This window comes from Chionomys nivalis, chromosome 13 (assembly GCF_950005125.1).
Source record: "Chionomys nivalis chromosome 13, mChiNiv1.1, whole genome shotgun sequence".
In the NCBI taxonomy this organism is placed as follows: domain Eukaryota; kingdom Metazoa; phylum Chordata; class Mammalia; order Rodentia; family Cricetidae; genus Chionomys; species Chionomys nivalis.
In genome coordinates, this window is record NC_080098.1 from 39,442,397 (window position 1) to 39,457,156 (window position 14,760).

General features: G+C 39.3%; 1 protein-coding gene across 1 annotated transcript in view; it reads left to right on the forward strand.

Annotated features, from left to right (window-relative positions):
• Positions 1 to 14,760, forward strand: part of Vps41 (VPS41 subunit of HOPS complex) — a 147,729-nt gene that overhangs the window by 81,046 nt on the left and 51,923 nt on the right. The window contains exons 8-9 of the mRNA XM_057787300.1: positions 10,632 to 10,751; positions 11,832 to 11,978. Of these exons, the coding sequence (XP_057643283.1) occupies positions 10,632 to 10,751; positions 11,832 to 11,978 (267 nt within the window). The remainder of the gene's footprint in view (positions 1 to 10,631; positions 10,752 to 11,831; positions 11,979 to 14,760) is intronic.

Here is a 14,760-nt window from a genome sequence, read left to right on the forward strand (position 1 = left end):
TGCTTGAAGACTTTCTAGCCAAGTTAGTATTAAGCCACAGGATATTACCAAGTTTATGAGCTAATGATTTATGTTGAACTGCTTTTAAAAAAAATCACCTTTTCTTCTACATGCTGTGTTTCAAGTTGCATTTCTATTCCTAGTATTTCATGATGTCAGCTGATCAATACTGCAGAAACACCAACTAGCAGGAAGGAGCACACAAATGTAACCTTATAAACTTTTTTTCTCAGTCATATAAACCAATTTGTAAATTAACTCTATGACAACTTATGTTGGTAGAATTTTCTGTATATTTTATACTGGTTATTGATAAGTATAGAAATCCATTTCTTAAACTAGCAATCATTTAAGTCACAACATTTCCATTTTATTTTTCATCTATGCCAAATGTCAGTTGATTTCCTGGTGTCTCTATGTAGAATGCCCAGTCTTCGGCTCTATAGTAGATGTGGAATGTGGAAAGGGGCCATACCAGCTTCATTTTCTTTCATGATCCCCTTGACACAAAGCTATCAAATGTCTGTTAAGACCTTTCTGCAAGTTCAACTAAATTTTCCATATATAATAGTTCTTTTTTGTTGTATATGCATGTGTATATGTGAATGTTTACATGTATGTGTGTCTGATGTAATTGTGTTTGACCATGCAAGTGGAGACCAGTGAACAAACTCAGCTGTAGTTTACTTATTTTTCTTTCTTTCTTTCTTCTTCTTCTTCTTCTTCTTCTTCTTCTTCTTCTTCTTCTTCTTCTTCTTCTTCTTCTTCTTCTTCTTCTTCTTCTCCTTCTCCTTCTCCTTCTCCTTCTCCTTCTCCTTCTCCTTCTCCTTCTCCTTTTCTCCTTCTCCTTCTCCTTCTTCTTTTTTAAAGAGGGTCTTTCACTGATCTGAACCTCACTGTGTAGACTAGGATGGCTAGTCATTGAGTCACAAACAATCTGCCTTCCTTTGATTTCCCAATACTGGAATTAAAAGCATATGGTTGTCTTCTTTTGCATGGGCTCTGGGAATCTAACTCATACCTTTGTACTTAGAAGTCAAGCACTTTGCGGACTGTGCTTCAGTTCTCTCTATGTATGGCTTATGTGTATTGATCATAGCACCTCCTTGACTCCTTCTCTTCCTGGAGCAGTCAAGCCACTGCCGCTTCTCATTTGCTGCATTTCTCATTGCATATTTGAGTGTTAGATTTGTCCGTTAGTGGGAAGATGTTCATCATATTTTCTTGTGGGGCATAATACAGATCCACTGTTACTAATATTCCCTCCCTCTTTCCCTCCCTTCCTTTCTATGTAGGACTGAGTAAAACAAGGGGTTACAGGTGCAACTGTTGTTAGTTAGTATCACTCATACAACCTAAAATGCTCATTTCAAAGAGCTCCAATCTGCTTGTTGAGCACATCTTTGTGGAGGGTTCCAGATAGTGTTACTGTATGCACCTGTATTGTGACAGTGGGTGGTGGTTTTCAAAAGAATGCTGGTGGGTAAGTAGTAGTGGAATGACATTAGTAAGATCATTCATTAATCGGAATGATGATCTGGTGAGAAGTTAATGTGAATCATTGGAGAAAGAAATGTGAACAGGTACTTTTCTTTGTATGTATGTATTTAAGAATGTAAGTTTTACTGTGGAGAAATTTTGTAGTGGTATTTTTTTTATTTTTAAACTTTCAACCAGTATTCCTCCTTGTTATTTTTTTTTTTTTTTTTTTTTGCTCCTCCTTGTTATTTTTAAGAGTGAAGATTGGAACAGACTAAATAGCCTAGGTGGGCTGTGTGCCCTATATCAGCCATGGATCATCAGAGCTGCCATGGCGTATTAGGAGGATGGCAGAAGGATGATCTTTTAAGATGGAGGCAATTTCAGGATGTGATTTGGAGGAGGCGTAAGAAGACAAGTGTTTGTTCTAGAATGGATGCTGTAAAGAGGCCAGAGTAATTGTCTTCTTGAGTATGTAAATAAGCTGTATTTAGGAAGACAGAGGCTAAGTCAAGGCTGAAGCATAAAGAACTTCAGAGTTTCTCACTTTAGACAGGATTCATCCTGTGTATTTTTGTGCAATTACTTTTGGGAAATGCATTCATTGAGATATGGTTATGAAGTGATCTTGTTTATACCGAGATCCTTCATGCTCAAAGAGTGGCCTTGTACACTGCTGGTGCTCTGTGAAGTTGCTTGTTTGTTAGAAGACCAAGACTTCCCTATGAGTGAGAAAGCGGGCCCTTTCCAAATGTCAACCATTTTCTTTGTCAGAGGGAATAAGCAAAGTGCCCGCATCTGATAAAGTGTTTTTGTTGACATACTTTTCCAGGGCAGGGGTCTCATGGCATTGTTTTTGAAATATAATTATGTATATAGGTACATTTGGGAATGACTATACACCAAATCAGTGGTTGTGGTGTGTCTGAACAGGATTATGAACATACTTGTTTGTCTACATTGGCATTCACTTCATCCTTTTTGTTGGAAGCATTCATTTATTTTATAATAAAATAGTGAAAGAATGCATAAAGTCATCTCAATTTAGGACTTGTTTTTACTTACAAATTTGTAGTATATGAAATTCCCTATATTCTTGAAGTTGTTTATTCGGTATTGTTTGATAGTTGCCTGATTAGTCCATTCTACAGGTCTGTTTCTTTTTCTTAGCTATTTTTCTGTTATTGAACATTTAGTTTGTATCTGTTTGTCAACAGTCTACTTGATGTTGACTGTGATGAAGGTAGAAATGCTTTTGATCATTATTATTATCATTAATGAATTTTTGAGACAGGGTTTTACATAACCAAGAGTTCTGGCTTCAAACTGCTAATGTAGCTAAGGATAACCATGAACTTCTGATCCATCTCCCTCCATATCCTGATTGGTAGGGATACAGGAGTGTACATAATCACATCTGATTTATATTGTCCTAGGATTAGAGCCCAGGACCTCATGCTTGTTAGCAGCTGAGCTCCAGATCTAGCCCACCAATGTGTATTAGTTGTACAAATTAATAGGCTTCACTGTGAAACTATGAGTCACTATTATTATTCTTCACTATTATTTCCATAATACATATGGTGTGTTTTGATTTTATCTACCCTTTTTATAACCCACTCTTTTCTTTCTTCCTATTTGTCATTGTTTGTCTCTCTCTTCCCTTGTTTCCTTTCCCTAATGGTTTCTCTTCTATTTATAGGTTGTCTTTTTAAAGTCTTTCTGGCTTATCTCATTCAGCATAATCTCCATTTTCATTCATTTCTTACAAGTGACATATCATTCTTTGTGATTATCTAGTATTCTATTATGCATTTATGCCTTATTTTCTTTATGCTTCCCTCTGCTGGTGGGCACCTAGGTTTATTTCATGATTTAATTATTAAGAATAATATTGCAAAACATGAATGGACAAATATCTTTGTGGTATGACTAGAGTTCTTGGGATTATATATTTAGGAGTGACATGAATCATAAGAGAGTTCTGCTTTTAGTTTTTTGAGGAGCTTTCCTACCAACTTCACAGTGACTGATTTCCATTCTCATTGACACCAGGTGATAGGGCCCTTCTCCCACATTCACACCAGCGTTTGCAGTGTTTCTTGTAAAAGCCATTCTGACTATGGTGAATCTCAAGCACATGAAATTCGAGTTCCCTGCTGCCAAAAAATCATGTTTTTTCATATATTTATTGGTCATTTGTTCTTCTCTCAAGAAGTATTTGTTTAGACCAGTTACCCATTTATTGAATAGCTTGTTCTTTTGGTGATTAAATTTTGTTAATTTGTTATAATTCTAGATATTAATACTCTAGATATAATAACTAGCCATCAAGCATATTTTCCTATCTCTATGGCAGTTTTGTACTTGGCCATTTTCTTTGTTTGCTGAATTTATGAATCTTTGGGCATGATCTTTTGTCTGTTGGTTGAACTATTTTCCTGCTTTTGATTAGAATTATTAAATCAATGATTATGACTACTTTTTATGTATTTGAACACATTGCCAAATAAATGTACATTTCAAACAATGTATACTCATTTATACCAGCTATGTGTGAATAGCTTACTTCATTGTGTTCTCTGACAAATGTTATTCTGCAAGTCTTTTAACTATTAGAAATTTTGAACATTTGTATTATTCACATCCATATCTACCTTTGTAATATGTCTGGTGACATTCTTTGCTCTGGGCAGCTTTTAATATTATAATGGAAACCAGGCCATTGAAGACTGTCCACTTGATATTTGTTGTCAGTTTGAACACAAATTATTGCTGCCTACTGAGTAGCCTTAAGCCTTTTTACCAATATTGTTTAGATCTGGGATAATTATTTCTCTTCCCAGAGAGATACTATATAGAAGTCCAAATAAAAATAAAACTTACAAGTAGAAATTGAAGTGTATAAGAAGTAGTTTCATATGTTGATTGCAAATTACAAATGATTGCATGTGTATATCACATCTTATAGATGTGAGTCTGTTCAAAACCCGTTGGTTCTGCACCTTTTATAGACCTACCCATGACTGACTGTGTGCCCGTTAGTATCAGCCTTTCATAAAGATGATAGGGAAGGTGATGGATGATAGCAAATTGAGTTGAACTCATTTAACTTTGCTTCTTCTGTAGATGGCAGTCATGATCTTAAGGTTTTTCCTCACCTTTGTTTTATATAGAACTATGAAGGGTTTATTCAAGTATGCAAATCCATTAATTCAGATAAATTTATATTATGCCAATTTATCAGTTTTGTATTTCTTTTTCATATCTTGCTTGCCAGGCTTCCCCTCCAGTGGTCCATTTACAGTTGAAGTACTATGCACATAAAATTAGAGGTTTTTGTTCCTGACACTGGACATGAGTTCAGATGTGAACAACTTTGAGATTTTCTCTTCCCTGCTGCGGAAGGTCTGACCTCAAGTCCAGGCCTCGAGATACATCCTTAGGTGGCCACAATCTGAAATATGATCCCATATCTGTTAAGTCTGTTGTTATGGATCTGTGTGGAAGATTTTCTTATAGTAGCAGAATTATTATTATTAATAAATGTTTCAATCATTTCTCAGACATTTATAGTCATGAACTTGCATCTGTAAGTATTACAGTGACAGGGTTAAATGGTCTATCTTTCAGAATGGGTAAGTTGATATTTTAGCTTGTAGTGGTAGATAGGTTGATCCACAGATTTTTATCTGTCATCTGTTTTACAATACAAAAGAAACTGCTCCTCATCGGACCCCTGGTATTTAGTATCTTCTTTTCATGTTGATTTCCTACTTTGAAGCTATTGATTGCTAAGTAGACTTTACCTTACAATGATTCAGTTTTGTTTTGTTTTCAACTATCAATATGTCCATACAGTTTTCAGAAAATTAGCTAGCTTCCAGGTGCTTAGCATCATGTTTCCTATACTTCTTATAAAGCATATAGATGATCATGCAGGCTGTGGGACTCCTTGTATGCATGGTGCTTTCTGTAGCACATGAAATCACCTTTAGAAAAAGAAGTCTGAAGGATTATAACATCCAGAAATGAACAGTGAGTTTAAAGCAAGAATATACTTGAATGTCCCTTTTTCTCGCTATATTGTATGATCTTTCTTGGTGGAGATTAAAACAAACCAAACACCAAGCAAACAAAAAAACTATGTTTTAAACCTTGGTCCTGAGTCAAAGCAAGAAGCAAGATGAAGGTTCCCACTTACACTGCTGGCTACTTGGCTACTCATGGCTGTGTCAGAATTATAGCTCCTCCCTGCTGTACACAGCCAGCACCTTCTCCACAGTGGCTAATGTTTCATTCAGTTGTCTTTTCCACTGGAAAGACTTATTTCAGTTTTAGTTATGGGAGGATATACGTGGTCTGTGCCTTGTATGTGTGGGTGCCCATGGAGGCCAGTTAGCCCTGATGTAGATGCTGAAAACTAAGCTCTGATCTTCTGGGAAAGCAGCAAAGTACTCTTAGCTACTGAGCCATCTCTCCAGTCCTGTGTTTTCCGCTTTTAGAACTTTATTTTTTATCTTTCTCAAGTCTTTAAGTCCTATACTAAGACTGACTACCATTATACCTTTGTCTTGTTTTACTGAGATTGCCTTGTTAGGTTCTGTTTGCTGAGATTTATGTTTTTAAAAGATTCCCACATTATTATTATTATTATTATTATTATTATTAATTACTGTTTTTTCAAGACAGGGTTTCTCTGTATAGCCCTGGCAAACCTGAAACTCTCTGTAGATTAGGCTGGCCTCGAACTCAGAGATTCACCTGCTTCTGCCTCCCCAGTGTTAAAGTGTATACCATTACCACCCTGCTATTCCCACCATGTTGTCTAATTTCTCATCTGACTTAGTATAGGTTATCTTTTATGGAATCTGTTTTTCTTGAAACCCTTGGTCCTTCCTATAGGACCATACCTGGTGTCTTCCATATCTGCTTCCCATGGCATGATCCTCACTGCCCAAGACTTTCCTTTTTTTTTTTTTGGTCTGGCTCAAAGCAAGCATCACTGCAGGTGTTGAGGAAGGCTAACAAGTTATGCTGTTCACAAACTTGGAAGATCTTCAGCTGACCACGGTTGAAACATATACCTACCTCTGTCAGGGGAGAGTGGGTGATTAATAATGATAGCACTGGGACCAGAACCAGAGGCTTTATTGCAACCTGTTAGGGATCTGACGCAGGTGTGGGAGATTCTGGGGTGTGCATGCTACACCACTCTGTAATGTAGAAAAGTGTTAGATACATCTATCAGCACAAAACAGAAGAATAAAGTATATTGCTGGTATGTGAAGGCTCCTATTGAAATATAAGTACTGAGAGTGCTGACTGCCAGAATGTGGATTTATGGGAAATAAAGCCCTAAAATACTTTCTCCAACAGCAACAAAAATATAGACCTCTTGGAAACAGCTTTTCCTCTCTATGTACTTAGCTCCCATTGAGCTTAAATTGCTCTCAGTATTGGGATAATGACAATTCGATAATACAGGATGTGGAAGACAAACCAAATAAATTAACCAGCTGCTTTTAAGGCCAGTTCGCTCAATGACTGAGCCCGAAAATGCTTTGTAGAGCATTCATGCTCAGTGGGTCTCTAGGCAGTTTTACGACTAGAAGAAAGAAATGGATTTTATTAAATGTCAGTGAAATAGGGGCAGATAGCTTTGTGGTACTTAAATTAGTGCGGAATGTGTGTAAGAAAAGTAGTTTATCTTTCTCTAAATCATCAGTGCAGAACTTTCCTTGGCATTCCTGCTAGAAAATGTGTTCCTACTCAGAATTCCCCTCGATTAGGATAAGACAGTAAATGGAAGTGCATCATTTGGTGCTGATCTCCTGAGTGAAGCCCTGTGTCCCTTGGAGTAAATCCCACTGAAGGACAGTGATAAAAATTTCATCCATTACTGGCAGACACATGAAGTTGAGGCTTAGAAGCGAGAACTTGTGAGTGAGGAATACAGCCAGGTGAAGAGGGATGAGAGGCACTGCCAAGGATCCAGGGACGTAATGCTAGGAGAGGAACTGCTTAGGTGCAGAGAGCTTAAGAGGCGAATGCCATCCAAGTCCAGAGAGCCTTCTGCGGGGCCCAGAGCATCACTGTGCAGGCCAAACATAGGGCCCATCTGTGTCCCTCAATGTAAAGAGGGAAGAGGGTGCCTTTACTGAATAGCGGTGCTGTGATTGGACCAGTATGGTTACAAAGCACATAACAGGACCAAGCAACTAGAGAGACATGACTTACAGAAGACGCTTGCTCATGATCCCATGAGCCCTGGATGGTAGTTATCTAGGTTTCTGGTACCAGGCCTGGTTCCCTTCCTGTTCATCAGGCCTTAACTCCAGTTATATAGCAGTTTGTTACTGCCAAGATATGAATGTCACTGTTACCCTTAGGGATATTTTGCCATTGTTGTTTGTTGTGGTTCAGAGGCATCCCCGCTGGATTTCTTCAGATGTAAGTATATGGCATGGAATTACTGCAGAAACCAGGAAACCATAACGAGATTGGGGGTCAGGGGGCTGTGAATTGGGGTGAAAGAAGAGCAGAATGACTTCTTTTATCTAGTCAGTTTTAGGGCATTTCTGTACTTTTTAAATGTTTTAATATACAGCAAGAAAAATCTACCTCCTTTCATCTAATTGCTCAATTTTTAAAATTGATATTGTCTCACTTTTTTTCTTTCAAATGAATTTCTAGTACTTTGGGAATAACTAGAATTAATCCTTTGGGATTTTCTATGGTCCTCCACGAGAGTCACATGGTTAACTGATGCAACTAAACTAAAGCTCTTTTTCCGGACTTCAGTGAAGTGTCTTTGTTGGACTTCTGTGTAGCTTAACATCCATATCTGTGCTCTTACCCCTTTCCCATTTGATTGGTTCCTTGAAGGTTAGTTGGCTTTGTGACATGGCTGTCCTCCTGTTTAGAACTCTAATTGCAATATGATTTTCCCTCTTACAAAGTTTGGAAGTATTTTTTAATCTTCCATTGTCCTTTATTATTTTTGTCATCCCTGAAGAATGGTGATATGAAGGATTAAATCTAACTTTTAAAGTTTTTGTCTTCTCTGTGGGATATCTTTAGCCTGTGGCGTCCCCAGTGAGAGTTTTATCCCATTCCCTGGCTAATATCAATTCTTTTCGGGTACTGAGCCTTCTGTAGGTGCCCAGCAATTCCAGTGTCCCACGTTCCTTCCCAATTGTGCTTTTCATGGTGACAGCGGGAGTGGTGACAGCTCGGCCTCTGCACCTGAGCCACTGTGTTTCAGTGTGGTTTTCCCAGGAGTAGCCCCAGAGCCACCCTAAGCACTGAGCATGCAGGCTGGCACTCTGGCACCCAGCCGAGCGGCTTTTGGCAGGCTGTTTTAGGGAGAATGTTAAATCATAGCATTTACTGGGTTTTCTAACTTTTTATAGAGTTTGTAGAAATTTTCATTTAAACTTTGGAGTGGGTTAACTTTTTAAACACAGTGCATATTGTTTGTCTTTCCTCTCAGTACCGAGTTGGTCCTGAAGTGGGAATTGATGGCGGGAGTAATATGCTGCCACTTTACCAGGCTTTCTTCCTCTCCACTCAGCCAGCGAGTGGTCAGCACTCGCTGTGCCCCGCCTATTTCTCACAGTCCCCTCCAGACCAAGGCCACGGCCAGACTGGAGGAGAGTCTGTGATCTTACCAGGTTCTCCTGGTAAGAATAATTATTAACTGCTTATTGGTAGTGGATTAGTTAGTAATCCTTTCCTGTTGCTAAAAATACATTCTTAAATTTTTCCTTCTTTTCCCAATTTCAACCTTGTAGCAAATGCATCACTCCATCAAGTGACTGGGCAGCATCCTGGCTAGGTCCTTTTCCTGTGTGACACAAAGGGGAAGATTCTGAATTCAGTACAGGGACACCCTGTAGATTTATAGCGAGGTAACTAAGGATGGGTGATTAGAGGATCAGTGAAACTGGTGGGTATTTCTGATGGAAGACAGATGGTGAGGTCAGCTGACTTTTGTACAGTTAACTTCAAGCATTTATAGCACATTAACATGAGTATATTCAACTTACTTGTGAGAATGCGCATTTTCTTTTCTATATCAAGTCTAATTGTGGAAATGTAAAGAATGAAATAGATATGTAGGAAATATAAGTAAAATGTAAATTTAGTCTTCATGCATATTCTTTCCTCCCCGATGCTTCCGACACGGTTGGAGATACATAGAACACAGAGGTGAACTGACATAGGAGCTTTGAATATTTCCTTGCCTGCTATGGTGGCACCTGCCAGTAATCCTAGATTTGGAGGGCAAAGAGATTGTAGGCCCACAATTCTACAAAATGCTAGGCCAACAGTAGTTCTGTCATGGCATGTGTTCTCAGTACCAGCATACAGCGTAGAACACATAATCCTGGATGATGTGCTTTGAGTGACACATTGTATAAGTGCCATAGCTTAAAGAATTGAAGTTGGGTATATCAATAAAAATATTTTATAATCCATGAATTATCAGAACTCTATCTTCTTCAGGATTAAGGAGTTTTTACCAATTATATTTTATATTAAAATTTCCAGTAGAGATTTCACAATAGATTCTTCTCTTTACACAGTGTCTACCTACTGTGGAATTCTTAAAAACCCTAAATCCTAAAACAAATTGTCCATACTTTGTAATTTAATTTACTCTTCAAAAGATACTGTCAAATTATTTGTCTTGGATTAAATGAAAGAAAAGCAGACCGTTTCAAACTAAAGCAGTTTAATCTGTGATGACTGTCTTGTCAGAGAAGAATTTAAGAGATTTTGATTTCCTGGTTTACAAAATGAATTAGTTCCTAGTTCCTTATTTGGAAAGCTTCCCTGAAGCTGCTAGTCAGGAAGGCATTGTTTGCCCAGAGTCCTGGTGTTGTGGTGCCATCTTGTGGCTGAGATTTGTCATAACCTCAGTGCTGGAATCTTATTTAAATAGTGATTGATACAGGCAGTTCAAGATATGTAGGGGATTCTTTCCAAAAGTAGGTTACCTAATAAAAAATAAACACAAGCACGAACACACACAAATTATTTAGAATGGTTTATTTGTCGTTTGGTGACACTGACAGACAGAAACGGTGAGTAAAAGACCAGTGTGACGCTGGTATCTGAAAATCCGTGTTTTGCTGTGTCCTCAGCTGCTGCTGTTTGAACGGACGTGGATGAACAGATGGAAGTCTTCTGTCCTGCACGAAGGCGAAGGGAACATAAGGAGCGTGAAGTGGAGAGGCCATCTGATTGCTTGGGCCAATAACATGGTAAAGGCACATGTCTGTCTCTAACACTTGTGCAGTGGCAGAAGGTTGGCGAGATGGAAAGGTCTGTGGCAGAGAAGATGATGACACGTGGTGGGGGATGATTCTTATAAACACAAGAGACACTGATTCCACCCCTCCGAGCCAGAGGAAGGCAGATCACGCTGGGGTTTGTAGTATATTAATTCCCAACACACTGTAGACTATGTTTTAGAGTAAGAATTTTGAAGTATGGAGTGGCCAAGAGAATGAAAAGCCATTTTAATAATTGAAGCACTGCTTCAGGAATGAGCTCTGCCATTTACCCGTTTCCCATGGGCCACTGTTAGAAGCAAGTACAGAATGTCTTTATTTCTTCTTTGCTTCCAGTATAATCATAGGCCAAAACACAGGCCTCCCTAGAAAACGTGTATTGTACTTTCAATATTGCACTGATTTAAAGTTTATTTAATAAAGTGGGGAGTTGGAGAAAGTTTAAAAAATGGTTTTTTTTCTTATCTGTCATATTTTCTGAAATTTCATTACATAGTTGAGAAAAATCAGTCCATTCAGTTAGAAATGGTAGAAAGCTTCTCAGTTCAACCCTACTGTTTGGACTTTTTCTTACTTTTCTTGGTTCCCAACAAAAGTAAACGACCATGGTCTCAAGGCCCATCTTCAGCAGGCAGTATTCTTGATGTTTCCATTTGAGCAGTGTGAAATGTCCCATGTAGTTTTCTTTGAATGGATGGGTTTTCAGAACCAACACTTTCTGAAGAACCAAACTCATTCCTGTGTAGGAAGCTCCATCAGAAGTGCCTGTCCACTGTCAGGTTGTGAGTAAAATGGGTATATCTGTGTGGTGCATGTTTGTGTTGGGTTTACAGCACCCATGTTATCCACTAATAATGCAGCCTCTGTCCAGGAAGAAGTGTGGAGGTTGCCTTCAGTTTTGGTTCTCATGTGGTTTCTATAAAACAAGACCGTGCCTTTGTGTGGCTCCTTGGTATGCCCAGTAAACACCATCATTGTTTTGATATAGCACACCTAATGTTATGTTCCTTCCCCAGAATGCAGGATGTTTAACATGGTTTTGTTTTCTAGGGTGTGAAGATTTTTGACATTACCTCCAAGCAAAGAATCACCAATGTTCCCCGAGATGATATAAGTCTTCGCCCAGATATGTATCCCTGCAGCCTCTGCTGGAAGGACCCCGTGACACTTATTATTGGCTGGGGAACTTCCATCAAGGTGGTTTACCCGGCCTTTATATTAAACCCAAATCATTACAGCTTTGTTGAGAGTTGTCTGAAAAGATTTGTATTCACAGATGTGTTTCTGGGAGACCTAATATTTTTACCTGAATGCTGTGGTGATAGAACAGTTTATTCATGAGTACAGATGTTAAGATGTGTTCCTTCTTTTCTATGATGTGCAAAGGAATTGCTCTTTTCTGTTCTCAGGATGACGCTGTATTTGTTGAGTTCTGTTTTAATTTCCCCCAATCCCACTTCAGTCCCTTAGCTGTTTATGGAACACGTGGTTGGCCTTGGTGGTTTTGTTAGGCGCTCATCTCCATGTTATCCTTCCTTTGTCTTTATCTGTGACCATTGGTTTCATTTCAGTTATTGATGGTAATGGCATAAGATTAAATCACCCTGCATGTTTCCTAATTTAATGACATAGATACCCTGGCTCATTATCTATAATTTGATTTAAGAACATTTTTCTTACATTTGATTATCTCATTCATATGTGCCCTGATAAAGTAAAGCTGCCTCCAGACCCCAACTGTCTTTATTTCATGCTTACCAGTGCTTCTGCTAGAGTAAGTACTTGAATCTCAAAAGCTATTCCTTTCCCTTAAAGATGCAATACATAATTTAAAAAAGAAACTAAGATTTAGCTGAGGGGAAAACATGAAAAAAGTATCCCAGCAATAGTTTAACATTCAGAGTCAGACAGACTTGAGATTGATTCCATTTTCCCCACTTTCCTCTTAGATGTATACAGGAGGGTATAGAACTTGGCACATTGTAGTAGCTTATAAATGTCACCTATTAAAACGTAAACCCTGTAAGGGAAATGAGAGACATGAGTAGAGAGGACGAGTGTGACAGCGGCTGGTGTGGGGCCCTGCTGCCCATCCATGCTCTTCCTGTCCTCACAGTGCTGGCATGCGGGTTCTCTTCTCTGTAGATTGGACTTGAAGGGCATATATGAGAAAAAAATACGTGATTCAGTTTACGATGGAGTGACTGCCCTGAGTTGTCCATCTAGGAGAGAACAAGCTGACCAGGCTTAGGTTCTCTCTCAGAGCCTTCAAAGAAGTGCTGCCCTGCCCCACACTTCGTGTCTCCTGATTAGTGAAAGTGGTTAGTCTTGAAGCTGTAGACCTGTAAGTGATTGCATTTCTGTGCAAAACTTACAGATTTGTGGTTATGTGTTAGATCAGTCATAGATAATGAGTACATATTTCTCTATGCTTAAATAATGTTCTATAAATTTTATGTCAAGTATGTTACTTTATTAGGGATTTTCTTCTTCAGACTAAGTCATATTTTGAGCATTTCTCAATTCAAAATCTTGGTGAGCAATCTTGATGGAGAAGAACAACTAGAAGCAGCGCAATAAAGCATATATTAGAGATATGCTCTGTTCATTTTGTGTGACCACCAAACACTTGCCGAGCACCTGCAGGCAGTGGCTGCCACAGATACAACAAAAGGCAAGTTAGTTCTTTCTTTTACAGACCAGTTTCTGTTCTGGTAAAGGAAGACAGACAGAAATCAAAGAGCAAGTAAGCACCTGTTGGTGATGGTAAATAGAGGACATTTAAAGAGGATGAAGGTGAAGGGGGGCTCTTGGAAAGCTACCGTCTTGTTAGTGAGAGCTCTGAGAGGGGGAAGTTGTGCAGGTCTGAGGAGGTGCTGAGATGGAGCAGCTGGAAACCATTGTCAAGAGTGGAGCAGGTGGGGAAGAGGATGGAGGAAGACAGTGGGAGAGCGTTAGAGTGGGTAGTATCCTGCTTATGGGCCCTGGGAAATCTCTGACCTCTCATTGAGTCAGGTGGGAGGCCAGCAGAGGATGCTACAGTAGAGTTAGTTAAATGACCTAACTTGTATAAGGATCACTATGGTTGTGTAGAGCTATATAGCAGAGACAGTGGAAAGGAGAGAGCAGACAGGAGGCCACTGCTGTTAGATAGTAGTGTAATGTCTTCTTGTACCTGTGTTGTGGAGCTGGTGAGAGAGACTGGACTGTGGTGTATTATGAAAGTGAACGTTCAGTATTTAGTAATGATTGAACAAGGGATATAAGAAAAAGAGAAGTCAGTGTTACCTAAGGAACTAGAAGGTGAAACTTTCCTGTTCATGGAGTTCGCTTCTAGAAAAAAGATGCCCATGTGGAGATGTGGAGGAGATAGTTAAAAGAAGCATCTTGGCGTCCATGGGTAAAAGGTTGCCTAAAAGGAAATGGCCTTCAAATCTTTGATGTGTTCTGTGCAGGCCACAAGCTCACTGGAGGATATCTGCCTGTGCACTCTCTGAACCTGCTGCTTCAGACCACAGAGCTGAGGAGCAGGGGAGTAGAGCCGTCTAGCAGCCAGGGAGTGGTGCCCAAGTCTTGCTCTGATCACGGATATGCGTTAGCCCTTTAACTCTAATGCTGTGGTTTTGAGTAACTTTCAGTCTCAGGTTTCTCATCTTAGATTAAACATGGTGGCATTGCCTTTCATGGGTGTCTATGTGTCAGAAAGTTCGGTCAGTCCACAGGTTCTCAAGGTTCTGTCTTCACTTCTTTTAACTTCCGTCAAGTCTCCCTGGCTCTCGTCTCTGCCCTCCACAGTGTAGCTAGAAGAGTGTATAGAGACTGCAGTCGGAGGTCCGTTTCTTCTGTAAAGCTATTGAGATGTGCTATTATCATGCGGGGACTGATCTTCACCATGCCTCCCAAGGCTGTGTATGATCCAACCTCGTTGTTCTTTTTTGGCCTCATCTCTGCCCCATATCTTATATTTTCAGTTTCTGTC